The sequence below is a fragment of the Osmerus eperlanus genome, chromosome 2 (assembly GCF_963692335.1).
Source record: "Osmerus eperlanus chromosome 2, fOsmEpe2.1, whole genome shotgun sequence".
NCBI lineage: Eukaryota > Metazoa > Chordata > Actinopteri > Osmeriformes > Osmeridae > Osmerus > Osmerus eperlanus.
The window spans coordinates 23,320,149-23,341,322 of NC_085019.1; the positions used below are offsets into that span (position 1 = coordinate 23,320,149).

At 49.4% G+C, this 21,174-nt stretch overlaps 2 protein-coding genes and 1 pseudogene across 3 annotated transcripts; all 3 read left to right on the forward strand.

The window, feature by feature from the left end:
• Window positions 1–5,209, forward strand: part of LOC134038572 (junction plakoglobin-like) — a 16,527-nt pseudogene extending 11,318 nt beyond the window's left edge.
• Window positions 5,210–5,806: 597 nt separating this feature from the next.
• On the forward strand, window positions 5,807–13,817 carry wipf2b (WAS/WASL interacting protein family, member 2b). 2 transcript variants are annotated; one of them, XM_062481010.1, is made up of 8 exons: window positions 5,807–6,038; window positions 6,901–7,027; window positions 8,007–8,130; window positions 8,932–9,039; window positions 9,544–10,194; window positions 10,275–10,478; window positions 10,926–11,027; window positions 11,120–13,817. In XM_062481010.1, exons 2-8 carry the CDS (start codon window positions 6,962–6,964, stop codon window positions 11,158–11,160), a joined length of 1,296 nt encoding a protein of 431 aa, XP_062336994.1. In that variant the 5' UTR covers window positions 5,807–6,038; window positions 6,901–6,961; the 3' UTR covers window positions 11,161–13,817. The 2 variants fall into 2 exon arrangements, with proteins under 2 accessions (XP_062336994.1, XP_062337002.1); XM_062481018.1 differs by having other exon boundaries at window positions 10,275–10,352.
• A 391-nt stretch (window positions 13,818–14,208) lies between these two features.
• On the forward strand, window positions 14,209–21,088 carry utp18 (UTP18 small subunit processome component). Its single transcript, XM_062480791.1, has 13 exons — window positions 14,209–14,641; window positions 14,759–14,895; window positions 15,225–15,320; window positions 15,488–15,558; window positions 15,675–15,784; window positions 17,313–17,438; window positions 17,701–17,875; window positions 18,390–18,490; window positions 19,380–19,470; window positions 19,844–19,967; window positions 20,239–20,413; window positions 20,620–20,762; window positions 20,845–21,088. Exons 1-13 carry the CDS (start codon window positions 14,432–14,434, stop codon window positions 20,867–20,869), a joined length of 1,584 nt encoding a protein of 527 aa, XP_062336775.1. The 5' UTR covers window positions 14,209–14,431; the 3' UTR covers window positions 20,870–21,088.
• The last annotated feature ends 86 nt before the right edge of the window (window positions 21,089–21,174 follow it).

Consider the following 21,174-nt stretch of genomic DNA (forward strand, 5'->3'; position numbering starts at 1 on the left):
CGCCAGGCTGGGAGAGAGGGCTCAGCCCTGGGACCTCAGAGACAGTGGCACCCCCACAGCTCTGTCACAGGGGTGGCCGGGGGGGCGGGGGGCCCGGGGGGCGGGGGGGTATTTCAGGAATTCTATCATGCTGTTGAAGTATATAGGCTTGTTAAAAAAACTGTCAAAATGAGAGTTACGTAATCACATACAGATGTACTGTGGTTTCTTATTCCAAGAAGTCGTTTCTTCGACTTGAGGGTCATTGACACAGTAGGAACCAAGAGGGGAGATGAAGAGAGAAAATTGGTCAAAGTAATGTCTCTCTCTTTCTGTCTATCTCTCTGTCTCTGTTTCTCTCTCCTGTCCATCTCTATTTGTCTCCCGCTCTCTGTCTCTCTTTAGGCCCACAATGCTGTGCCTCTGGATCCAGGGTATTTGACTGATGGTGAGTACAGAAATGTAATCTTGTCTGTCCTGATGATAAACTGCTCACTGCCATTTTGTACTGGGTTATTAAACCAGTGTACACTCCAGGGCAACACTAAACACATCCTAGCTCCTCAACAACTCCCCGTTCCAGGGCAGACCATGACAACCAACTCAACCCAGCAACGTTATAGCCATCATCTGTTCTCTCGTCTGATAGAATGCAACTGCAAGACTGTTGTTCTTTATGCTAAGAAGAAATTGCATTATAAATTCCAAACAACTGAGACACCCACACACACCTACACCTCACCCCCCTCTCACACACCCACACACACACACCTACACCTCACCCCCCTCTCACACACACACCCACACACACCTACACCTCACCCCCCTCTCACACACACACCCACACACACACCTACACCTCACCCCCCTCTCACACACACACACACACACCTACACCTCACCCCCATCTCACACACACACACCTACACCTCACCCCCCTCTCACACACACACCCACACACAGAAAATTCATTTGAGTGCCGCTTGATTGGTTTCCTGTTGATGCCTCCAGATGAGTGTGTGTGTATGTGAGTGTGTGTGTGTGTGTGTGTGTGAAGGATGGTTATTAAGTGGACATGCAGACAGTAATAGGGAAGGGGCTGGTCAAACCCTCCCTGCTGTCTGCTGGGCTGCAGGGCTGCAGGGCTGTGTGCGGGCTGCGTGTATCAGTAGTGGAGCTGGGTCTCGTCCTTGTCTCAGCAGGGTCTCGGTTGCCCTGCTCAGCCCAGGTACACACCCCTGCTGCTGCTGTAATAGACTTGGCCCTGTGGTTGCACTCCAGCAGAGAGCTGGGGGAGTGTGTGTGTGTGTGATGGGTGTGTGTGTGGGTGTGGGAGGGGAGTGTGTGTGTGGGGGGTGGGGTTATGATTTTTGTGCTGTCATACTCCATGGCAGAGGGAGGGAGGGAGGGAGGGAGGGAGGGAGGGGGACAGAGGGACAGAGGGACAGAGGGACAGAGGGAGGGCTACTGTGAGCTGTCATCAGGAATGGTGTTGGATTCACAGAGGTCTCTATCTATTTCCCCTCGGGTCACATGTCCATGTCATTTCCATTTCCATTAACTGGCCATCTATCACAGTCACACACTCTCTCTCCCCCTTTCCCTCTCCTTCTCCCTCTCTCTCTCTTTCTCCCTCTCTCTCCCTCTCCCTCTCTCTCTTTCTCCCTCTCTCTCCCTCTCCCTCTCCCTCGTCCGCCACACACGCACACTGCAGAGCTAACGGGCTCTCGTTGTCTCAGTCTAGAGCTAACAGTCTCTCCGCTTCTCTCTTGTGACTGAATAACACTCTCTCTTTATGACAGTTCTCTACTCTCTCCCCATCCCTCACTCTCTCCTCTCTCTCCTCTCCTCTCTCTCCCTCCTCTCTCTGTCTCTCTCTTTCCCTCTGTCTCTCCCTCCCTCCTCTCTCTCTCTGGCTCTCCCCCTCTCTCTCCTCTCCTCTCTCCCCCTCTCTCTCCTCTCTCTCCCTCCTCTCTCTGTCTCTCTCTCCCTCTGTCTCTCCCTCCCTCGTCTCTCTCTTTGTGTCTCCCCCTCTCTCTCCTCTCCTCTCTCCCCCCTTTCTCCTCTCTCTCCCTCTCTCTCCCTCTCTCTCCTCTCTCTCCTCTCCTCTCTCTCCCCCTCTCTCTCCTCTCCTCTCTCTCCCCCTCTCTCTCCTCTCTCTCCTCTCCTCTCTCTCCTCTCTCTTTCTCTGTCTCTTTCTGCGTGTACTGAGCTTTTCTCCTCCCAGTCTCCTGGCAGTGTTGCCCTCCGACACTATCAAATGAAAGTCAACACTTCTATCGACCTTTTTACTGCATTCTTTCCACATTTCCTTTTCTTTACCTTTGTGTGCGCATACTTACAGTAAATCCATTCGCGTTTTATTTCCAATTCAAGTGCTCATCTGTCCTTCACAAAACTATGAGTAAGTGGACATAGTGTGTGTAGTGCGTGTAGGGTGTGTTGTGCGTGTAGGGTGTGTTGTGCGTGTAGGGTGTGTTGTGTGTGTACTGTGTGTTGTGTGTGTACTGTGTGTTGTGTGTGTAGGGTGTGTTGTGTAGTCTGGGTGGTGTGTTTGCATTGTGTGTACATAACAGAACGGACAGACATATACACACCAACACACACACCAACACTATCCTCAGACATATACACACCAACACACACACCAACACTATCCTCAGGCATATACACACCAACACACACACCAACACTATCCTCAGGCATATACACACCAACACACACACCAACACTATCCTCAGGAATATACACACCAACACACACACCAACACTATCCTCAGACATATACACACCAACACACACACCAACACTATCCTCAGGCATATACACACCAACACACACACCAACACTATCCTCAGGCATATACACACCAACACACACACCAACACTATCCTCAGGCATATACACACCAACACACACACCAACACTATCCTCAGGCATATACACACCAACACACACACCAACACTATCCTCAGGCATATACACACCAACACACACACCAACACTATCCTCAGGCATATACACACCAACACACACACCAACACTATCCTCAAGCATTTATACACACCAACACACACACCAACACTATCCTCAGGCATATTCACACCAACACACACACCAACACTATCCTCAGGCATATACACACCAACACACACACCAACACTATCCTCAGGCATATACACACCAACACACACACCAACACTATCCTCAGGCATATACACACCAACACACACACCAACACTATCCTCGTTCAGTATTGAGGTCATATAATAGAGGTCAGGTGCAGGGAGTCTTTTCTCTCTTCGTTTGATCGTTTGTCAATGTTATTGATAAATGTATTTATCAAAGCTTCTTTTCTGTGTGTGTGTGTGTGCGTGTGCGTGTGTGTGTGTGTGTGCGTGTGTGTGTGGTTCCAGACCTGGATGGAGTGTACCCGGCCTACGGCTACCCAGACCTGCCCCTGGACACCCTTCCTCTGGACCCAGAGCTGCATGAGCAGTACATGCCTGACATGACCTACGACCCCCGGCAGCCCTACCCCGAACCCCTCTAACACACCGGCCTGGTCTGGAGGAAACACACACACACACAGGTTTGTTCTTCTATCCTAGTGGGGACCGAACATCCACTCCCGTTCAGAGTTTTGTCATCTCTAACTCCTAACCCTAACCCTTAAGGTGATTCTAACCACTAACCTTAACCCTTAAGGTGATTCTAACCACTAACCTTAACCCTTAAGGTGATTCTAACCACTAACCTTAACCCTTAAGGTGATTCTAACCACTAACCTTAACCCTTAAGGTGATTCTAACCACTAACCTTAACCCTTAAATTCCACTGGGAATTTACACACATGATTACACACATGATTAAAATGTTGGGGTGTGTATATGTATTTTACTTTGTGTTTCTACATCACAGGACCACAACGAAGAGACACATGAATTGATATGAAGACCAAGGAGTGATGTGAAGGAGGATTTCATCTAAAAGGGATCCCTGGTTTCAGGGTCGGACACTGGGCAATCAGGGACTGTTATCAAGAAAACAACAATGTTCCACAAAAAAAGAAAACTTTCTTTGCTATTGTTAATGTTGGGTCGGGGGGTCATCGAGCTTTACCTTGTAGATGCAGTGATATAGACGCGTCCTTGCATATTTACAGTGCATATTTTGGGGGGTTTTCACGTGTGATTTTTGCATGGCGGTATGCATAGCCACGACATTCCTCAAGAGTACCTATTAACAGGGATCTGAGGAGAGGTGTTGGTCATGTGACCGGTTGTTCCTTGTTCTACCTCTGAGAAACAGGAGCAGTAGGTCACTTCCCCTTCTTGTTCCTAAACGTAACTAGACTACAGCTGCCAGTGACACTGGACTTCAACCCCCAGAGACACTGACCGGACTACAGACCCCAGATACACTGGACTACAACCCCCAGAGACACTGACTGAACTACAACCCCCAGAGACACTGACTGGACTACAACCCTCAGAGACTGACTGGACTACAACCCCCAGAGACGCTGACTGGACTACAACCCCCAGAGACACTGACTGGACTACAACCCCCAGAGACACTGACTGGACTACAACCCCCAGAGTCCCTGAACAACAGCTCTGCAGCTCCAGAGACCTCCAGGACTCCTTTAGACAACGTCACACGCAGAAACAGCTTACATGCTTCATGGACTAAAACCACATAACGAGTGCTTGATCATAACACCCCCCAACATTCTCACAGCAACTACAATTGACGTCCCCCCAATGTTATGTACATTGTTATGGATGACGTGTTTTTAATTAGTATGTGTATTTCTGGGGGAGGGTTTGGGAGGAGGTTGAACTGCTAGTGTATGCTCCTGGGAAACAGGCCAGGGATGTGTACCAAAGAGATTTATTTTGTGAGGATAATCATGTAGCTCTGTTTGTTTTCTATTTTGATGGGTGGGAATCGTAGGGAGGGTTCAAGGGGTGGGAGGGTGGTATTAATAGTGAGCCTGTTAGTAGAGTGTGTATGTTACACCCACCCTACTGCACATTCCAACGTCAAGCTGAGGGGAGAAATGGAAGAGAATCGAGGGATTAGACGGGAGGAGAAATCCAGAGGGCTGAGAGATGTGTGAAGCATTTGAATGAAGGGGGAAATTAACACAATGAATATGCATTTTTACAGAACATTTTTAGTTTGAAACCTTTTTTAAATAAATAAACAAACTATATTAACACTCTGTCTGGTGTTGTGTACTGTGGTTTAATGATGAATAGTAGGCCTATAGACTCTGTATAATGTGCAAGACAGCCTTATGCAGTTAAGTGGAACACTTCTAGACAAGAACAAGACTCTTTATTCCTGCTGATTCAAGGTTAACGCTTATATCATAAAAGGCTTGGATAGAAGTAACTTTTTAAATAACAATGAGACAGTGACAAATGTCTTCAGTGTGGCTTCCCAGGTCACGCATTCTCTGCAGACGCGCGCAAGGATGTCATTGAAATGTGCATATACTGCCATCTTGTGGTTTCGTTAGGAACTAACCGTGGGCACTAAAGGAAGAGTGAATCATTTCACATCCATTCAGATCAATCAATTATTTAGAAATGTGTTTATCGAAATACAATTTGTTGATCCCGCAGAAGTCCCCCAGCCGAAGCACAAAGCGGATGATCGCATACACACAATGTAGATGTCTGCACAACCTTATCGAGGAGCTTTAAGAAAATGTGTATGCAGCACAAAAAATTATACAACATTACAATTCTTTGACATTGTTTTAAAAACAATGCATTTTTTTTGTCTTATATCTTCCTCCATTTTGACAAACACTTGTTCAGTCAACGCACCCGTAACATTTCCGGGTTGCAAAGTATTCAGCGCCGTTGCAGCAAATCTGGTGCAAGTGACTGCGCGCAGATGAGAAGACACAGCGAACTAGCTTACTCAGTCAGCTCGATAGCTTCTGAATAAACTTCAGATAGCTATAGAAACAACCGAATTAGCACCTGAGAATGGGTGCAAATATGAGTTAAAACGTCAAATATAAGAGGATTCAATCCCAAGTAAGTCGATGGCGAAGCAATGTGCAGCAGCTAGACTAATTGCTGGCTAGATAGTTCTAGCAACATCCAGTAGCTAGCTTGCCTGATAGTCAATAACAAACATGATGTATTTTACTGACCAAAATAATTAGTCTAACTTGCGAACTAGCTAACAACATGTACATTATTTGACAGCTTGTACTCGCCACCTATCTAGTTAGCTAGATTGTTGGTGCTGCTAGATGAATAGAAAACAGACGATCGATCCATTACAGTAGCTAAAGTACTTGCTAACTCTGCTTCTAGCTAACCTCGGCAGTAGCAGCTAAGGCAGACAGCTAGCTAGCTATTTAGCAAGTTGGTTCGCTAGCTTTCTAGCTAATGTTCCTGAAAACTAGGTTGGTGTCATGGATTCGTTTTATGGTGGCTAGTGAGACAATAAACCCTATTGCGCAAGGTTTCGATTGGCATTGCCATGCTAGCGTGAACTAGCTAGCTAGCTCGTCTATGTTAGAAGCTTTTAACGCGTTAGCTATCAAAGACGTGTTAACATTAAAATGACAACATGACGGTAGCTATTCAGTTACAGTAGTAGCTAGCTATGTAACATGGGCTGATCAGGATAACGTAAAGTGCCAGGTGCCGGACAGGTCAGTGCTGGTGAACCAGACTAGCTAGCTAACCACAACAAGAGGGCCAGCTACTATCTTCTCATCAACTATATAGTCAAATTGTATTACATTTCACTTTTATGACATTAAATGTGAATGATTACAGCTGGCTTCGGATCGAATATATCGTAACCCTTTGACTCCTAAGAAAAGCGATCATGTCGCTCGCTAGTTCACCTGACGTCTTGTCATGAAACATGTCTATGTTGCAGGGAGAACCAGGTGTTTGGTGTCTAACTAACTGACCATCCAGAGGCTTGTTGACAGGCCAGGATGCCGATCCCCCCCCCTCCCCCTCCACCCCCTGGAGGACCCCCTCCGCCCCCAACCTTCAGCCAGGTGAGTAACCTAGCACAACATGAGTGATGTCACATGTCCTAGCTGTTTTTGCCAAACCGGTATATAATGTGTAACACGGTCATCAGCCAAACAGAAAGAGCTTGTTAAGAGTGCGTCAACTGTTACATATCGACTGGGTGTGTGTTCTGATGAGCGGATTTGCATTGGACTTGCTCTGGTGTGAGGAATGAGAGACAGGTTAGAGCCTGCCTCCGTAATCAAGCCTTTCCTGGATCAGAGCTGGAAGAATCCTGTTCTTCGTTTGTCCCGTGGCCTGTTCCTCTTTGCCAAACCTACCCCGAGGACGGCCGCTTTATCCAAGCGATTACACTGCAGCCCTCGCTAGTAATCATCTTCTATTTCCTCACACATGAGATGATTCCCATAATGAGCTGCACGCCCGTGCTGGGGTACAGACCTGTCAGGAGGCTAGGCTCAGCTGTGGGCCCTGGGTTATCCTGTACGTGATTGTATTGTATGTTTGTGTCCATGCTGTGAGGTGCCGCGAAAAGACGCCTGAAAAGAAAAGGTTTCATTATCACCATCTATGGAGGAAATGTCGTGGAGTCCTAAGTAGTTGTGTAACACCTAGAGGGGTTCCTCGGACTGTGCCAACAGGCCTCTCGCGTCGCCGTTCTCGACCAGACAGAAACAGGATCGTCTGTTGTTGTGTGATGCCTGTGGTGTCTAACTGCCCCGTGCTGTTACTCTATACCAGTGGGTCGCAACCCTGGTTCTTGCCCCCCCCTGCCCTGCATGCTCTAGATGTTTCCCTGCTCCAACACACCTGGTTCTAATGAACGGGTCGTGATCAAGCTCAGCAGAAGCCGGATCACGACCCGTTCATTTGAGTTCAGGCGTGTCGGAGCAGGGAAGCATCTAGAACATGCAGGACAGGGGGGTCCCGAGGACCAGGGGTTGAAGACCGCTGCTCTGTGCCGTCCTGTGCAGCGCTAACTAGCAGAGCTGTTCCCCTCAGGCCAACACCAAGCTGAACCGGGACGAGGGGAAGGGCCGGGGAGCCCTGCTGTCGGACATCCATAAAGGAGCCCGGCTGAAGAAGGTGGGCGTGGTCAGCGACAGGAGCGCCCCCGTCCTGGAGAGTAAGACATCCCATGATCAGCACGTACTGGAGCAGGACATCCCATGATCAGCACGTACTGGAGCAGGGCATCACATGATCAGCACGTACTGTAGCAGGGCATCACATGATCAGCACGTACTGTAGCAGGGCATCACATGATCAGCACGTACTGTAGCAGGGCATCACATGATCAGCACGTACTGTAGCAGGGCATCACATGATCAGCACGTACTGTAGCAGGGCATCACATGATCAGCACGTACTGTAGCAGGGCATCACATGATCAGCACGTACTGTAGCAGGACATCACATGATCAGCACGTACTGTAGCAGGGCATCACATGATCAGCACGTACTGTAGCAGGGCATCACATGATCAGCACGTACTGTAGCAGGGCATCACATGATCAGCGCGTACTGTAGCAGGACATCACATGATCAGCACGTACTGTAGCAGGGCATCACATGATCAGCACGTACTGTAGCAGGGCATCACATGATCAGCACGTACTGTAGCAGGACATCACATGATCAGCACGTACTGTAGCAGGGCATCACATGATCAGCACGTACTGTAGCAGGGCATCACATGATCAGCACGTACTGTAGCAGGGGAGGGTTACAGTGGAGGAAACCTTCTGGAATTGGTTTTCTTGGTCTCTACCTCTGTCTTGCTCTCTCCCTCTCTCTCTGCCTTCCTATCTCTCTCCATCTCCCTCTTTCTCTCTGTCTCTCTCTCTCCCTCTGTCTTTCTCTGAGTCAAAAATATATATATTTTTAAGAGATGGGTTTTCATCCTACCATGCTATTTGTTTTCCAGAGCCTAAAGGAGGAGCCAATGGCAGCGGTGGAGCAGGTTCCCCAGGAGCCGTCCAGCCAATGGCAGGGCTCTTCCAAGGGGGCGTGCCTAAACTGAGACCAGTCGGAGGCAAGTTAGGGTCTGGTGTGACAGGATATGCTGATGACTGCACCGCTAAAGCATGTTTACTATTCAGGTGTGGGCGGGCCCTCAGAGCACCTGTGAGATAGCGTAGGATCTCTTCTGAAAGGTGCTGTCTCACCCCCTCTGCTCTGCGTGTACCAGGAAGTGACAGAGCTGTTGTAGTTCTGCTGTGTCACTATGCAGAGAGCAGATTTGACCTCTCACGTCTGGGCTAGCGAGTAGGGATGCCACAGTTCTCGATATAATATTGAGTCGTTCCATACCCGCTTGTGCAAACCGTGGTTGAACACCCCGAGGTGGGTATTGAACCGTGGGCTAACCGCACTGTTGCGTCCTGAGTAGTGAGTGGATATCTGGAGGTGACTGTCGTCATGTCCAGGCGTGAGCTGGGGTGTCCTGGTGCCTCTGCTGGTCTGATGAAGGGACCAGCAGAGGCTTGATGGGAGTGTCCAGAGTGTGGAGCTGACTGGTTCTGTGTCCGTGTTCCAGATGGTTCCGTGGGAAGGTCGGCCCTGCAGCCTCCAGGCACACGCCATTCGGCGCCCCGCCCCCCCGGTCGCCAGGACGACGCCGACAGCCCCCCGTCCCAGGCCTCGTCGCCCCCCGAGCAGGCGCGCTCCCAGCGCCCCTCCCTCCCTGACCTGTCCCGCCCCCCCAGCACCGGGGGGAGCCCCTCTGGGGGGATGAAGCACAGCTCCTCCGCCCCCCCGCCCCCACCCCCCCTCATTCGCCGTGGCAACGCCCCCCCGGCCCCCACCCAGAAGCTCGCCGCCCCCTCCCCCTCCTATAACAGGGAGAAGCCCCTCCCCCCCACCCCAGGACAGAGGGGGCCGTCTCCGGCGCCCGGGAAACCCCCCCAGTCTCCCGGCAACAACCGGCGCCTGGCGCCCACCGGGGGAGGCTCGTCCTCCTTGGCCCCGCCTCCTCCTCCCTACCGCCAGCCGGTGGCCAATGGGCCGTCCAGCCCCGTGAACGAGGCGGCGCCAGAGTTGCCACAGCGACACAACTCCCTCAGCAAGAAGCTCTCCTCCGGAGGACACACTCCAACCCGGGGCCCCGCCCCGCCACCCCCGCCCTCCCCCACCCCCCCAGGAGGAAGACCCCCGCCCCCCGTACGGGAGCCCCCCGGCCGAGGAGCAGGTAGGAACCCCTTTCTTCTGGTAAGGGTGTGTGTGTGTGTGTGGAGGTAATCCTAACACCTCTCTCTCTCTCTCTCTCAGCTCCACCAGTACCAGGGTCGACGTCTCGGAACAGTGGCCGGGAAGCCCCGCCCCCTCCGCCCCCCTACAGAACTCACGGTAGCTCCTCCGACCCCCCCAGCCGGGGCAAGCCCCCCCCTCCCCCCTCCCGCACCCCCGCCGGGCCCCCTCCCCCTCCCCCGCCCCTCCGCAATGGACACGCCTCCACCCCTCGTTCCTTCGTAGGTGAGTGTGTGTGTGTGTCCCCCTCCACCCTTGGTCACCTGACACAGGAACGCCGTCCGTGCTGTCAGTTACTGCATCCCTCCATCACACTCTCCTCTTGACCTCTACCCTGACCTTGTGTTACCGTGACGACAGTATGGCGTCAGCCTGCGGCCTTAAGGCCGGCCACAGCAGCTCTGGTCTGTGTGTGTGTTTCTAACAGTCACGTCTCTCTCCCCTCTCCTGTCTCCCTGACCTGTCTCCCTGACCCATCTCTCTCCCCTCTCCTGTCTCCCTGACCTGTCTCTCTCCCCTCTCCTGTCTCCCTGACCCGTCTCTCTCCCCTCTCCTGTCTCCCTGACCCGTCTCTCTCCCCTCTCCTGTCTCCCTGACCCGTCTCTCTCCCCTCTCCTGTCTCCCTGACCCGTCTCTCTCCCCTCTCCTGTCTCCCTGATCCGTCTCTCTCAGATGACTTTGAGTCCAAGTACTCGTTCCATCCCCTGGACGACTTCCCCCCTCCAGAGGAGTACAGGCACTTCAACAAGATCTACCCCAGCAAGGCCAACCGAGGTGGGCACTCACTCTCACACACACACACTCCCTCTAACACACGTACACACACTCCTGGAGATGTGACGGGATGGGTGTGTGTGTTTTGACAGGGATGAGAGGAGCCCCGCCCCTGCCCCCTGTTCAAAGGTGAACACTGTGTGACCACACTACCCCAGGAGACCAGGACACACACACACACAGTACACACACACACAGTACACACACACACACTGTACCTAATCACTTAGAGCCAAATCATTCTAACAACATAGCATCTACATCCTAACTACATTCCCACGCTGCTTCCTCCTGAGTGGCCCACCAGGACGCCTGTCAAGACAGACAGGAAGTACCCTTAACCAATCACCACGCAGGACATCCCACTCCCTCCGGATGAGCGAGAACGCAGGGACAGAAGAGAGACCAGATATGTCTGGCTGTGACAAGGCCAGGGTCGGGTGTGAACTGAACCTCTTTGTGCCATTCTAACCCAGGGAGGTGTGCGTTGCCATGACAACCCAGGGAGGTGTGCGTTGCCATGACACAAAAAAAAAAAACATTTCGACGTGCGCGCGCACGTCACCATGGAAACAGGAGAGCATGAGCCCCACACCTGACGCGAAAGAAGAGAAAAGATGATTCTACAGCCTGTTGCTATGGCTATCACCGATAACCGATTTTTGGGGGGCCGTGGGTGGATAAACTGACGTATGGAGGAAGAACGGCTCTTCACGGAGGGAACTTAGCTGCTCTCAGGTCAGCTCAATAGGACAGAGACTGCAAACAGAAATGAGGGGACCTGTGTTGAAACAGTGTTAAGGACACAGTCTTGTGTCCAGGCTACTGAAAGGTCACCATGCCATTTGATCTGTCACACCTGGCGATCTAAACAATGCATATTCCACAGAGAGAAAAAAGATCAATTCAACCCTGGTTGGACAGGAGGATCTAAGGAGGGTCATTCCACAAGTGCCAATGGAGGCAAAACACAACTAATAACAGCCCATCTCCTACTGACCCCTGACCTCTCCTACTGACCCTACCCCTCTCTCTCCTACCCCTGTCCCCCTTGTGGCATCAGTGGACAGGGATAGAGGAGTTGTGGAAGAGTTGGCAGTCATGATGTAAACCTGAGGGTGGTATTCTAGTGTGTGACAATCGCTGGTTGGGGGGAGAAAAAGTCTTCCTTTTGAATGATAATGTTGGACTGTTGCCGCAAAAAAACACTACACTTTACTCCCCTCCCTATATCCCCCTCAATCCCGCCCGCCCCCCCCCACCCGCGGTACCTCCCGCGCCAGGTACCTCCCGCGCCAGGTACCTCCCGCTACACTACCAGGGTCAGTAGTTCTCAGCCCATGTTCTCAACACTACCATTTAACTAGCTGTGTAATTCGCTTTTTGAGATCATTGCATGTATTAACCGGTTACCAAATCAAATTAGTGGCATTAACTGCATGTGACATTTAACAGTCATCTTTCTTCAAAGCCATGAGTGGGGGGCCTAACTGATGTTGATTGAAATCTAGATTTTTATCTGAGGTATTTTTAACTAAATGGATGCTTGATGATGTTAGTCAAGAGAAAGGTATACTTTATTTTATGTTCCTGAATCAGGTTCCAATAACAGCCCTGTTGAGGAAGTTTTTGAGTTGTTCTCCTTGGGGAGACTATGACCCAACACTTCTCTTTGTGTTTGTTCGTTGATGTGTTGAAAAACGGCCAAATTTATGTTATTGGACAAATGTCAATAACCATGTGATCTGCGGGCATTCCTGTGTTGTACGAACGTGAGCGTTGCGTCCTCCTCCTGCTTCCGCCTGCACAGAGGAGACGCAACGCTGCTCTAGTCAGCCTCCCCAGAGCAGCTGTCATTGAGCCACCTTGTAAAGTCAGCGCAGAGGGAGTTGAGGAAGGGAAGTTCAAATTCGACTCGAGTCAAGCACCCCTCAGGTCTGAAGCCAGTGCTTAAACATGTGGGTGAAACCATCTTCAAGGCGGGTACTTGAGATTGGTCCCTAGATTCCGACTCTTGCGTGGTGACGATGTCAAACGGGTCTTACTGTGTCCAGTATGGTGACCTGTTAGTTCCCCCTTGAGTGATTTGCAAACCCCCTCAGCTGTTAATGTACAACCTCTTTCTCCTCACACACCCTTCCATTGCTGATATTTTGCCTTATTACAAATTTGCTGTAAAACTTTATCTTTTCAGAATTTGTACATGGAAAAAGAGAAGAAAAAAATGAAAGTGGAATATGTAATAATTGTTCAAAAGTGTATTGACACTAAATATGGGTAATAAAGTAGTCATAGCAATTGGTCTACTTGTTTAACATGTAAAGCTTGTAATATAGTGACTAAACAGGGATAAGAGAATAATCATTTGAGGTGTAGGTCTCGAAAAACTGTGAGACAGTTATCTATTTTACCATTGTATCTTTCAAACTGTCTTGACTTTCCTCTCTTACTGTACAAATAAAGTTGGATCAAAATATTGATTGATTTTAAAACATTTTCCGAGATCTGGTCATGGTGGACCGACATCATGTTGGGTCGATGAATCCTGTGTTTTATTTAGCTTGATGACAGACCTGTGAGTGAAGCTGGTTTGAGAGACCGCGCGTCCTTCTACCAGAGGGCTCGTGTCAGCTCCGTTAGGAACATACTAACACTATAACTTGTTTCTTTCACCGAACTCACCGTCATCATTTCGTTCAACAAGTAACCCAGACAGGGATACCTTATTTACCTTTCACACGTATGACTTGCAATGTTCTACAAACTATTAAAATGGGAAAATGAAAACTTCACAGTTGTAATCTGTATTTTTTCACGACTAATCACGACTTGTATGATAAACCACTGATAGCTAAAACACTACTGAAGGTGGATAGTTGGGCTTAACCCCAAAATAATCGTGCTGCCAAACTGATGTCCTGTAATGCATTTTTATTTAAAAGCGACATTTCAATAGTATGTATAGAAAGCTCAGCAGAAAATCAAGGATTTGAAGTGTATAGTTTAATACGTAATCTATTAATAAAGTAATGTTATGAGGGGCATCGTTTCAATAAAATCAACATTAATACATTTGGTGCAAAAACCACTTCACAACAAATAATTGTTTCCGAGATCAAAGGTTACTGTACCGGAAACGCGTGTTTTTCCTGCGCTGAATTTGCGCTAGTCTGGTAAAAGATTTTCAATGAGTGTGGAAGGACAGCAACCGTCCTTATGTTTTGTAAATCTGTGAATTGAATTTTCTCTTGCAAGTCTGACAACCATGTGCTTTACCTGAATAGTCGCACGAGCCAGTCGTACAATTGCATGTATTTCATACCCTATATCTGATGAGTGTGAAAGTTTGTCACTTGTTCTGACAACGCACGCATCGTTTCACAGGTTTACAGTAGGTTATAAATATGGACGAATCTGTTCAACTCGTTGGAAACGAGACGGAAACGGAGAGGAAGCGAAAGTCAGTAGCTCAGATAGACTACAAACAAGAAGAGATCAAAAGACAGAAGCACATGAAGACAGTAGCTGTCTTGGGCGAGGAAGACGCATCTGTAAAACTATTAGAAGATCTTGTTTTCGGAGCAGAAGATGACCTTGTGGAAAGACTCGCGGAGGTAGGCAATTTCAATCCCACTTTCGCAAGTTTGAATAGGCTGGCTACTGCTAGCTAGCTAGTTAGCGAGCCAGCGTGTGTTATCGTCCATAAACAACCTTCCTCTGTTGTCAAGCAGGAGAGGGGCAACGAGGGCTCCACTCTTCTGGACGACGAAGAATCCAGCGATTCCGATGAAGAAAACGAGTCAAGGTTGCGGCTCCCGCCGGTGAAGAAAGCCGTTTGGGAGGATGAGGATGATCAGGCGGAAGAAGAGTGAGTTGATCACTTAGGCCAGTGGATCTCAACCGTGGTCCCTCAGGGACCCCCTATCATGCATGTTTTAGATGTTTCTAAACGTATTAAGCTCAACAGAAGCCTGTTAACGACTCATTCATTTGGAGCAGGGAAACATCTAAAACATGTAGGTCTGTGTCCACAGGGTGTCTCCGATGAACCACTGCCCTGGGCTAGACCCTGCAAACGATTATTATTCTTTCAGTGAACCACACTCTGCTTTAGGCTACTTCTGTACCTTTGACCACGATGTAATGTCTCTGGGGTCCAAGCTAGATACGTTTTTGTCGTCTTGTTTGGTTTTCCAGAGTGGACATGACACACAGGTTTCGTAGAGACCTCACGAAAGGCTCGGCGGAAGCCAAGATGTCGAAACAAAAGTTACAGCTGAGAATGAAGGAACAGTAAGTACACATCATATAATAAGAATAACCAGCAATAATGTATTGATTTAGCAGACGTGTGAGACAGTAGGCTACTATGGGGATTTGAGCCTGTGTTCCAAGAGCTCTAACCACCAAGCTGTATCCTCCCCCTGTTAACCTGAAACCCTTTAACGTGATGTCCTCAGGTTCCAGAAGGCCATGGGAGGAGCTCCATCCTGGGCAGAGACCAAAGTGAAGAAGAAAAGCAGGAGAAAAGGTAACGTCTGCATCACAGCCGGACCTCCAGCCCGTCTCCAACAACACTGTCTACGTATGGTCGGTACTCGTGGTTTGACCTGCGACAGCTGCTAACATTGACCTTGTGTCCCTAAGCTGACGATGATGACGACGAAGACGAGAAGGAGGATGATGATGATGACCTTCTGAGGAAGACGGGGAACTTTGTGGGGTCTTCTGAGAGTCTGCCTAAAGGAATCATCCGGGTCAGTGCAGAGCTGCAGCTTCAGGGCTCATCCACTCAGGCTCATCCACTCAGGCTCATCCACTCAGGCTAGGAACATTCAGGCTCATCCACTCAGGCTCATCCACTCAGGCTCATCCACTCAGGCTCATCCACTCAGGCTCATCCACTCAGGCTCATCCACTCAGGCTCATCCACTCAGGCTCATCCACTCAGGCTAGGAACACTCAGGCTCATCCACTCAGGCTAGGAACATTCAGGCTCATCCACTCAGGCTCATCCACTCAGGCTAGGAACATTCAGGCTCATCCACTCAGGCTCATCCACTCAGGCTAGGAACATTCAGGCTCATCCACTCAGGCTAGGAACATTCAGGCTAGGAACATTCAGGCTAGGAACATTCAGGCTAGGAACATTCAGGCTAGGAACATTCAGGCTAGGAACATTCAGGCTAGGAACATTCAGGCTAGGAACATTCAGGCTAGGAACATTCAGGCTAGGAACATTCAGGCTAGGAACATTCAGGCTAGGAACATTCAGGCTAGGAACATTCAGGCTAGGAACATTCAGGCTAGGAACATTCAGGCTAGGAACATTCAGGCTAGGAACATTCAGGCTAGGAACATTCAGGCTAGGAACATTCAGGCTAGGAACATTCAGGCTAGGAACATTCAGGCTAGGAACATTCAGGCTAGGAACATTCAGGCTAGGAACATTCAGGGCTCATCCACTCAGGCTAGGAACATTGAGGCTAGGAACATTGAGGCTAGGAACATTGAGGCTAGGAACATTCAGGCTAGGAACATTCAGGCTAGGAACATTCAGGCTAGGAACATTCAGGGCTCATCCACTCAGGCTAGGAACATTGAGGCTAGGAACATTGAGGCTAGGAACATTGAGGCTAGGAACATTGAGGCTAGGAACATTGAGGCTAGGAACATTGAGGCTAGGAACATTGAGGCTAGGAACATTGAGGCTAGGAACATTGAGGCTAGGAACATTCAGGCTAGGAACATTCAGGCTAGGAACATTCAGGCTAGGAACATTGAGGCTAGGAACATTCAGGGCTCATCCACTCAGGCTAGGAACATTGAGGCTAGGAACATTGAGGCTAGGAACATTGAGGCTAGGAACATTGAGGCTAGGAACATTGAGGCTAGGAACATTGAGGCTAGGAACATTGAGGCTAGGAACATTCAGGCTAGGAACATTCAGGCTAGGAACATTCAGGCTAGGAACATTCACCTTTGGGTTTGTTGGCCATTTGTAAAAAGTACAGGTATATTGGAACTGTTAAGTCCTGCTCCTCTCGACAATACCTATCCGTACATTATATACCTGTATATCAAGGTAAAACCTGTGTAGGGTAATAGCTCAGTATATTATACGTGTACAAACTAGCTTTCTAATAGGGTGAACCGCCTACCTCTTATCTAACTGGTGAGCCCAACTTATACATGGAAGTATTTGGACATCGCATGAAAGTGATTGGTCTGAGAGATGAGTCCAGTTGGCATGATTCTGTGTCGCTGACGTGACCTGCCTTCCAGATGAAGAAGTGTCTCCATGCCAATAACGCCCGCCCCTCAGACGGTCAACTGACCACGGTCCAGTTCCACCCCTCCGCCCAGGTCGTCATGACCGCAGGGATGGACCGGTCCATCTCTCTTTTCCAGGTACGTAGTGAACATACATCTGTGGATGGACAAACTGCTTTTAATCGATTAACTGCCATTTATTTATTGTCTCGTGCAATACTTTTAGATGCTATTTCTGTGTTTAATATTATCTTGTGTGTTGAATGTTATTTATTATTAGATAAGACCTTTGTTTTTCTTTTGATGCCGTTTCTTAGTATAACGCACCAACTGGAGTAGTGCTCCTAAGTTGGTTGTGTGCAGGGCTGTACAATGACAGAGTCTTTCCATTTGAATGGAGGTGGATGGGAAGAGCAACCCGAAGATCCAGAGTATCCACCTGGAGAGGTTCCCGGTGCACAAGGCCCGCTTCAGCGTGGACGGGGAGCAGGTGGTGGCCACCAGCTTCAGGAACAAGCTCTTCTACCTGTACGACATGATGGAGGGCAAGGTTGTCCCTGTTCACTCTGTCAGAGGTGAGAGGGCAGGGGAGAGGGAAGGGAGGTGTTGGCGGGGAGGAGAGGGAGGTGGAAGAGGGGCGAGGAGAGGGAGGTGGAAGAGGAGAGGGAGGGGAGGAGAGGGAGGTGGAAGAGGGGAAAGGAGAGGGAGCTGGAAGAGGGGAGAGGAGAGGGAGGTGGAAGAGGGGAGAGGAGAGGGAGCTGGGAGAGGAGAGGGAGCTGGGAGAGGAGAGGGAGCTGGAAGAGGGGAGAGGAGAGGGAGGTGGAAGAGGGGAGAGGAGAGGGAGCTGGAAGAGGGGAGAGGAGAGGGAGGTGGAAGAGGGGAAAGGAGAGGGAGGTGGAAGAGGAGAGGGAGGGGAGGAGGTAGAAGAGAAGGTCGTCCCCATAAGTACTTGTATTTTTCCAGCTTCGTCTTGTCCTTAATACACCAGCTTAAGAGAACTGGATCCAACCAGTCTTGTTCTTAGTACACCAGCCTAAGAGAACTGGATCCAACCAGTCTTGTTCCAGCTCCTCTGTTGTCCTTCACCAGGTCTGAATGAGCAGAGGGTGAAGGAGTTCGAGGTGTCCCCTGATGGAGATTCTCTCCTCCTCACCGGCACGTCTGGGTACCTGCACGTCTTAACCTTGAAGGTAGGTTCCGGAAAGGCCTGCTCACACGATGTCCAACAAACACCCGATATGCTGCTGTTGGCTTTTGGGTTTAGAGAACTCGTCTTCACACAGCCTCAACAGACACCAACAGCCATGTCACACCAACCCAACAGACACCAACAGCCATATCACACCAACCCAACACAACCCAACAGCCATATCACACCAACCCAACACAACCCAACAGCCATATCACACCAACCCAACAGCCATATCACACCAACCCAACACAACCCAACAGCCATGTCACACCAACCCAACAGACACCAACAGCCATATCACACCAACACAACCCAACAGCCATGTCACACCAACCCAACACAACCCAACAGCCATATCACACCAACCCAACACAACCCAACAGCTATATCACACCAACCCAACACAACCCAACAGCCATATCACACCAAACCAACACAACCCAACAGCCATGTCACACCAACCCAACACAACCCAACAGCCATATCACACCAAACCAACACAACCCAACAGCCATATCACACCAAACCAACACAACCCAACAGCCATATCACACCAAACCAACACAACCCAACAGCCATGTCACACCAACCCAACACAACCCAACAGCCATGTCACACCAACCCAACACAACCCAACAGCCATATCACACCAAACCAACACAACCCAACAGCCATATCACACCAAACCAACACAACCCAACAGTTGATGTGTGTTTGTGAACTAGTCTTAAAACCTTTCGATCTTACCTCAGATAGAAAAGTGAAATTACACTCCATCAGTGAAGTATTTCCATATTTTGAAGACTTGTCACAAATTGGCAACACTGTTTAACCGATAATATTTCCCGGTAATGTTACATGGTTAATAATGAGCGTCCCTGTTTCAGACCAAGGAGGTGGTGAGGAGCATGAAGATTAACGGCGAGGTCAGCGGAGTGGCGTACTCTCACGACGGCAGCAAGGTCTTCGCCAGCTCTGGTGGGTCACGATATGGGACTGTTCAGAAAACTGACCTCAGTACAAGAGCGTAGGTCTGTTTGGAAATGTGGGGGGCGGCATTTTTAATAACTGAGGATGCGGCCATTGAATAAAATATTCCTGATAAAAGGGGGTTTGGCCAATTTTGTAGTTTTCAAAAAGTGAGAGTAGCTATAAAGTGAGAATAGATATTGAGATTGTATAGTGAGAGTAGATGTTTGTCTCTCAGAAAGTGAGAGTAGATATGTGTGCCCCCATGTATCATGAAACCACCTCCGCCATGGAGACAGGTGAACAGGGTGATGCTAGTTTGGGAGGGGGGGTGTTGAGGCCTGATGACTCACTGGGGGGCTGTGTTGACGTGTGTGTGTAGAGGAAGGAGAGGTGTACGTGTGGGACAGCAGGAGCAGCAGGTGTCTGGGGAGGTTCACGGACGAAGGCTGCATCAGAGGGACCTCCATGACTGCCTCGCCCAACGGACACTACCTGGCCTGCGGGTGAGAGGGACTGTTCTGGGAGGGAGGGACTCTGAGAGGGATGGATGTAGGAAGTATAGATAAAGGTAGATGTAGAAAGATATATATATATATATATATGTGTAGATTGCTGGAGCGGGAGAGAGAGATGGATAAATATGCCAAATTTAGACATAGAAAGATATACAGAGAAAGAAACATAGATAGTATCTATTGATTCCATCTATATTTCTCTATCACCACTGACTGACTTTTTCCAATCCATCCATTCCTCTCTGCTTCCCTCCTACAGCTCCCAGTCTGGCGTGGTGAACATCTACTCTCAGGAGGCGTGTCTAAGAGAGACCAATCCCAAGCCTCTGAAGGCCGTCATGAACCTGGTGAACTCGGCGACCTCGCTGTGCTTCAACCCGACCTCCGAGATCCTCGCCATCGCCTCCCGCTTTGACAACGAGGCCGTTCGATTGGTCCGTCACATTGCGACGTCACTTCGGCTTTAAGCGATATCTGATATAATAAAACGATATCCGATATAATAAAACGATATCCGATATAATAAAACGATATCCGATATAATTAAGCGATAGTCACACATATTCTGTCATAGAAACGGCACATTGTCTGGTGAGGCTGGGGTGTACATCTCTCTGACTGTCTGTCTTTGCAACCACAGGTCCATCTCCCGAGCTACACCGTGTTCTCCAACTTCCCCCTGTTCCACAGGAAGACCCTGTACCACGCCCACAGTCTGGCCTTCTCCCCGCACAGCGGCTTCTTCTCTCTGGCAAACAACAAGGGCTACGCCCCTCTCTTCAGGTCAGTGGGGGGTCACACGGAGACCAGGACCAGGCCTCGGAGATGCTCGTGGTTTCTAACCGTCTGCTTTTGTCTCGAGCAGGTTGTTGCATTACAAAAACTTTTGAAGAGGGACATCCGTGACCAGGAGGAGCTGCAAGAACCTTTCGGTTTACACCCCTTCGTGGGAGGGAGGTTTGGAGAAGGGGATTGCTTGCTACATCAACGGAACATATTGGTTGATATTCTCCTATACTTTTATTTTGCCTTTTCTGTGTCCGATGTTTAGAAAACACAACTTGTATATAGGTATGTGTGGAAGATGCAATAAATAATATCCTCTACTTTGTACGTGTCGGTCATTTAATATTGTCTACTGTGTGTTTTTTGCTTCACACGCCTCTCTGGGCTAAAGACCTGCCTTAACCTCGTA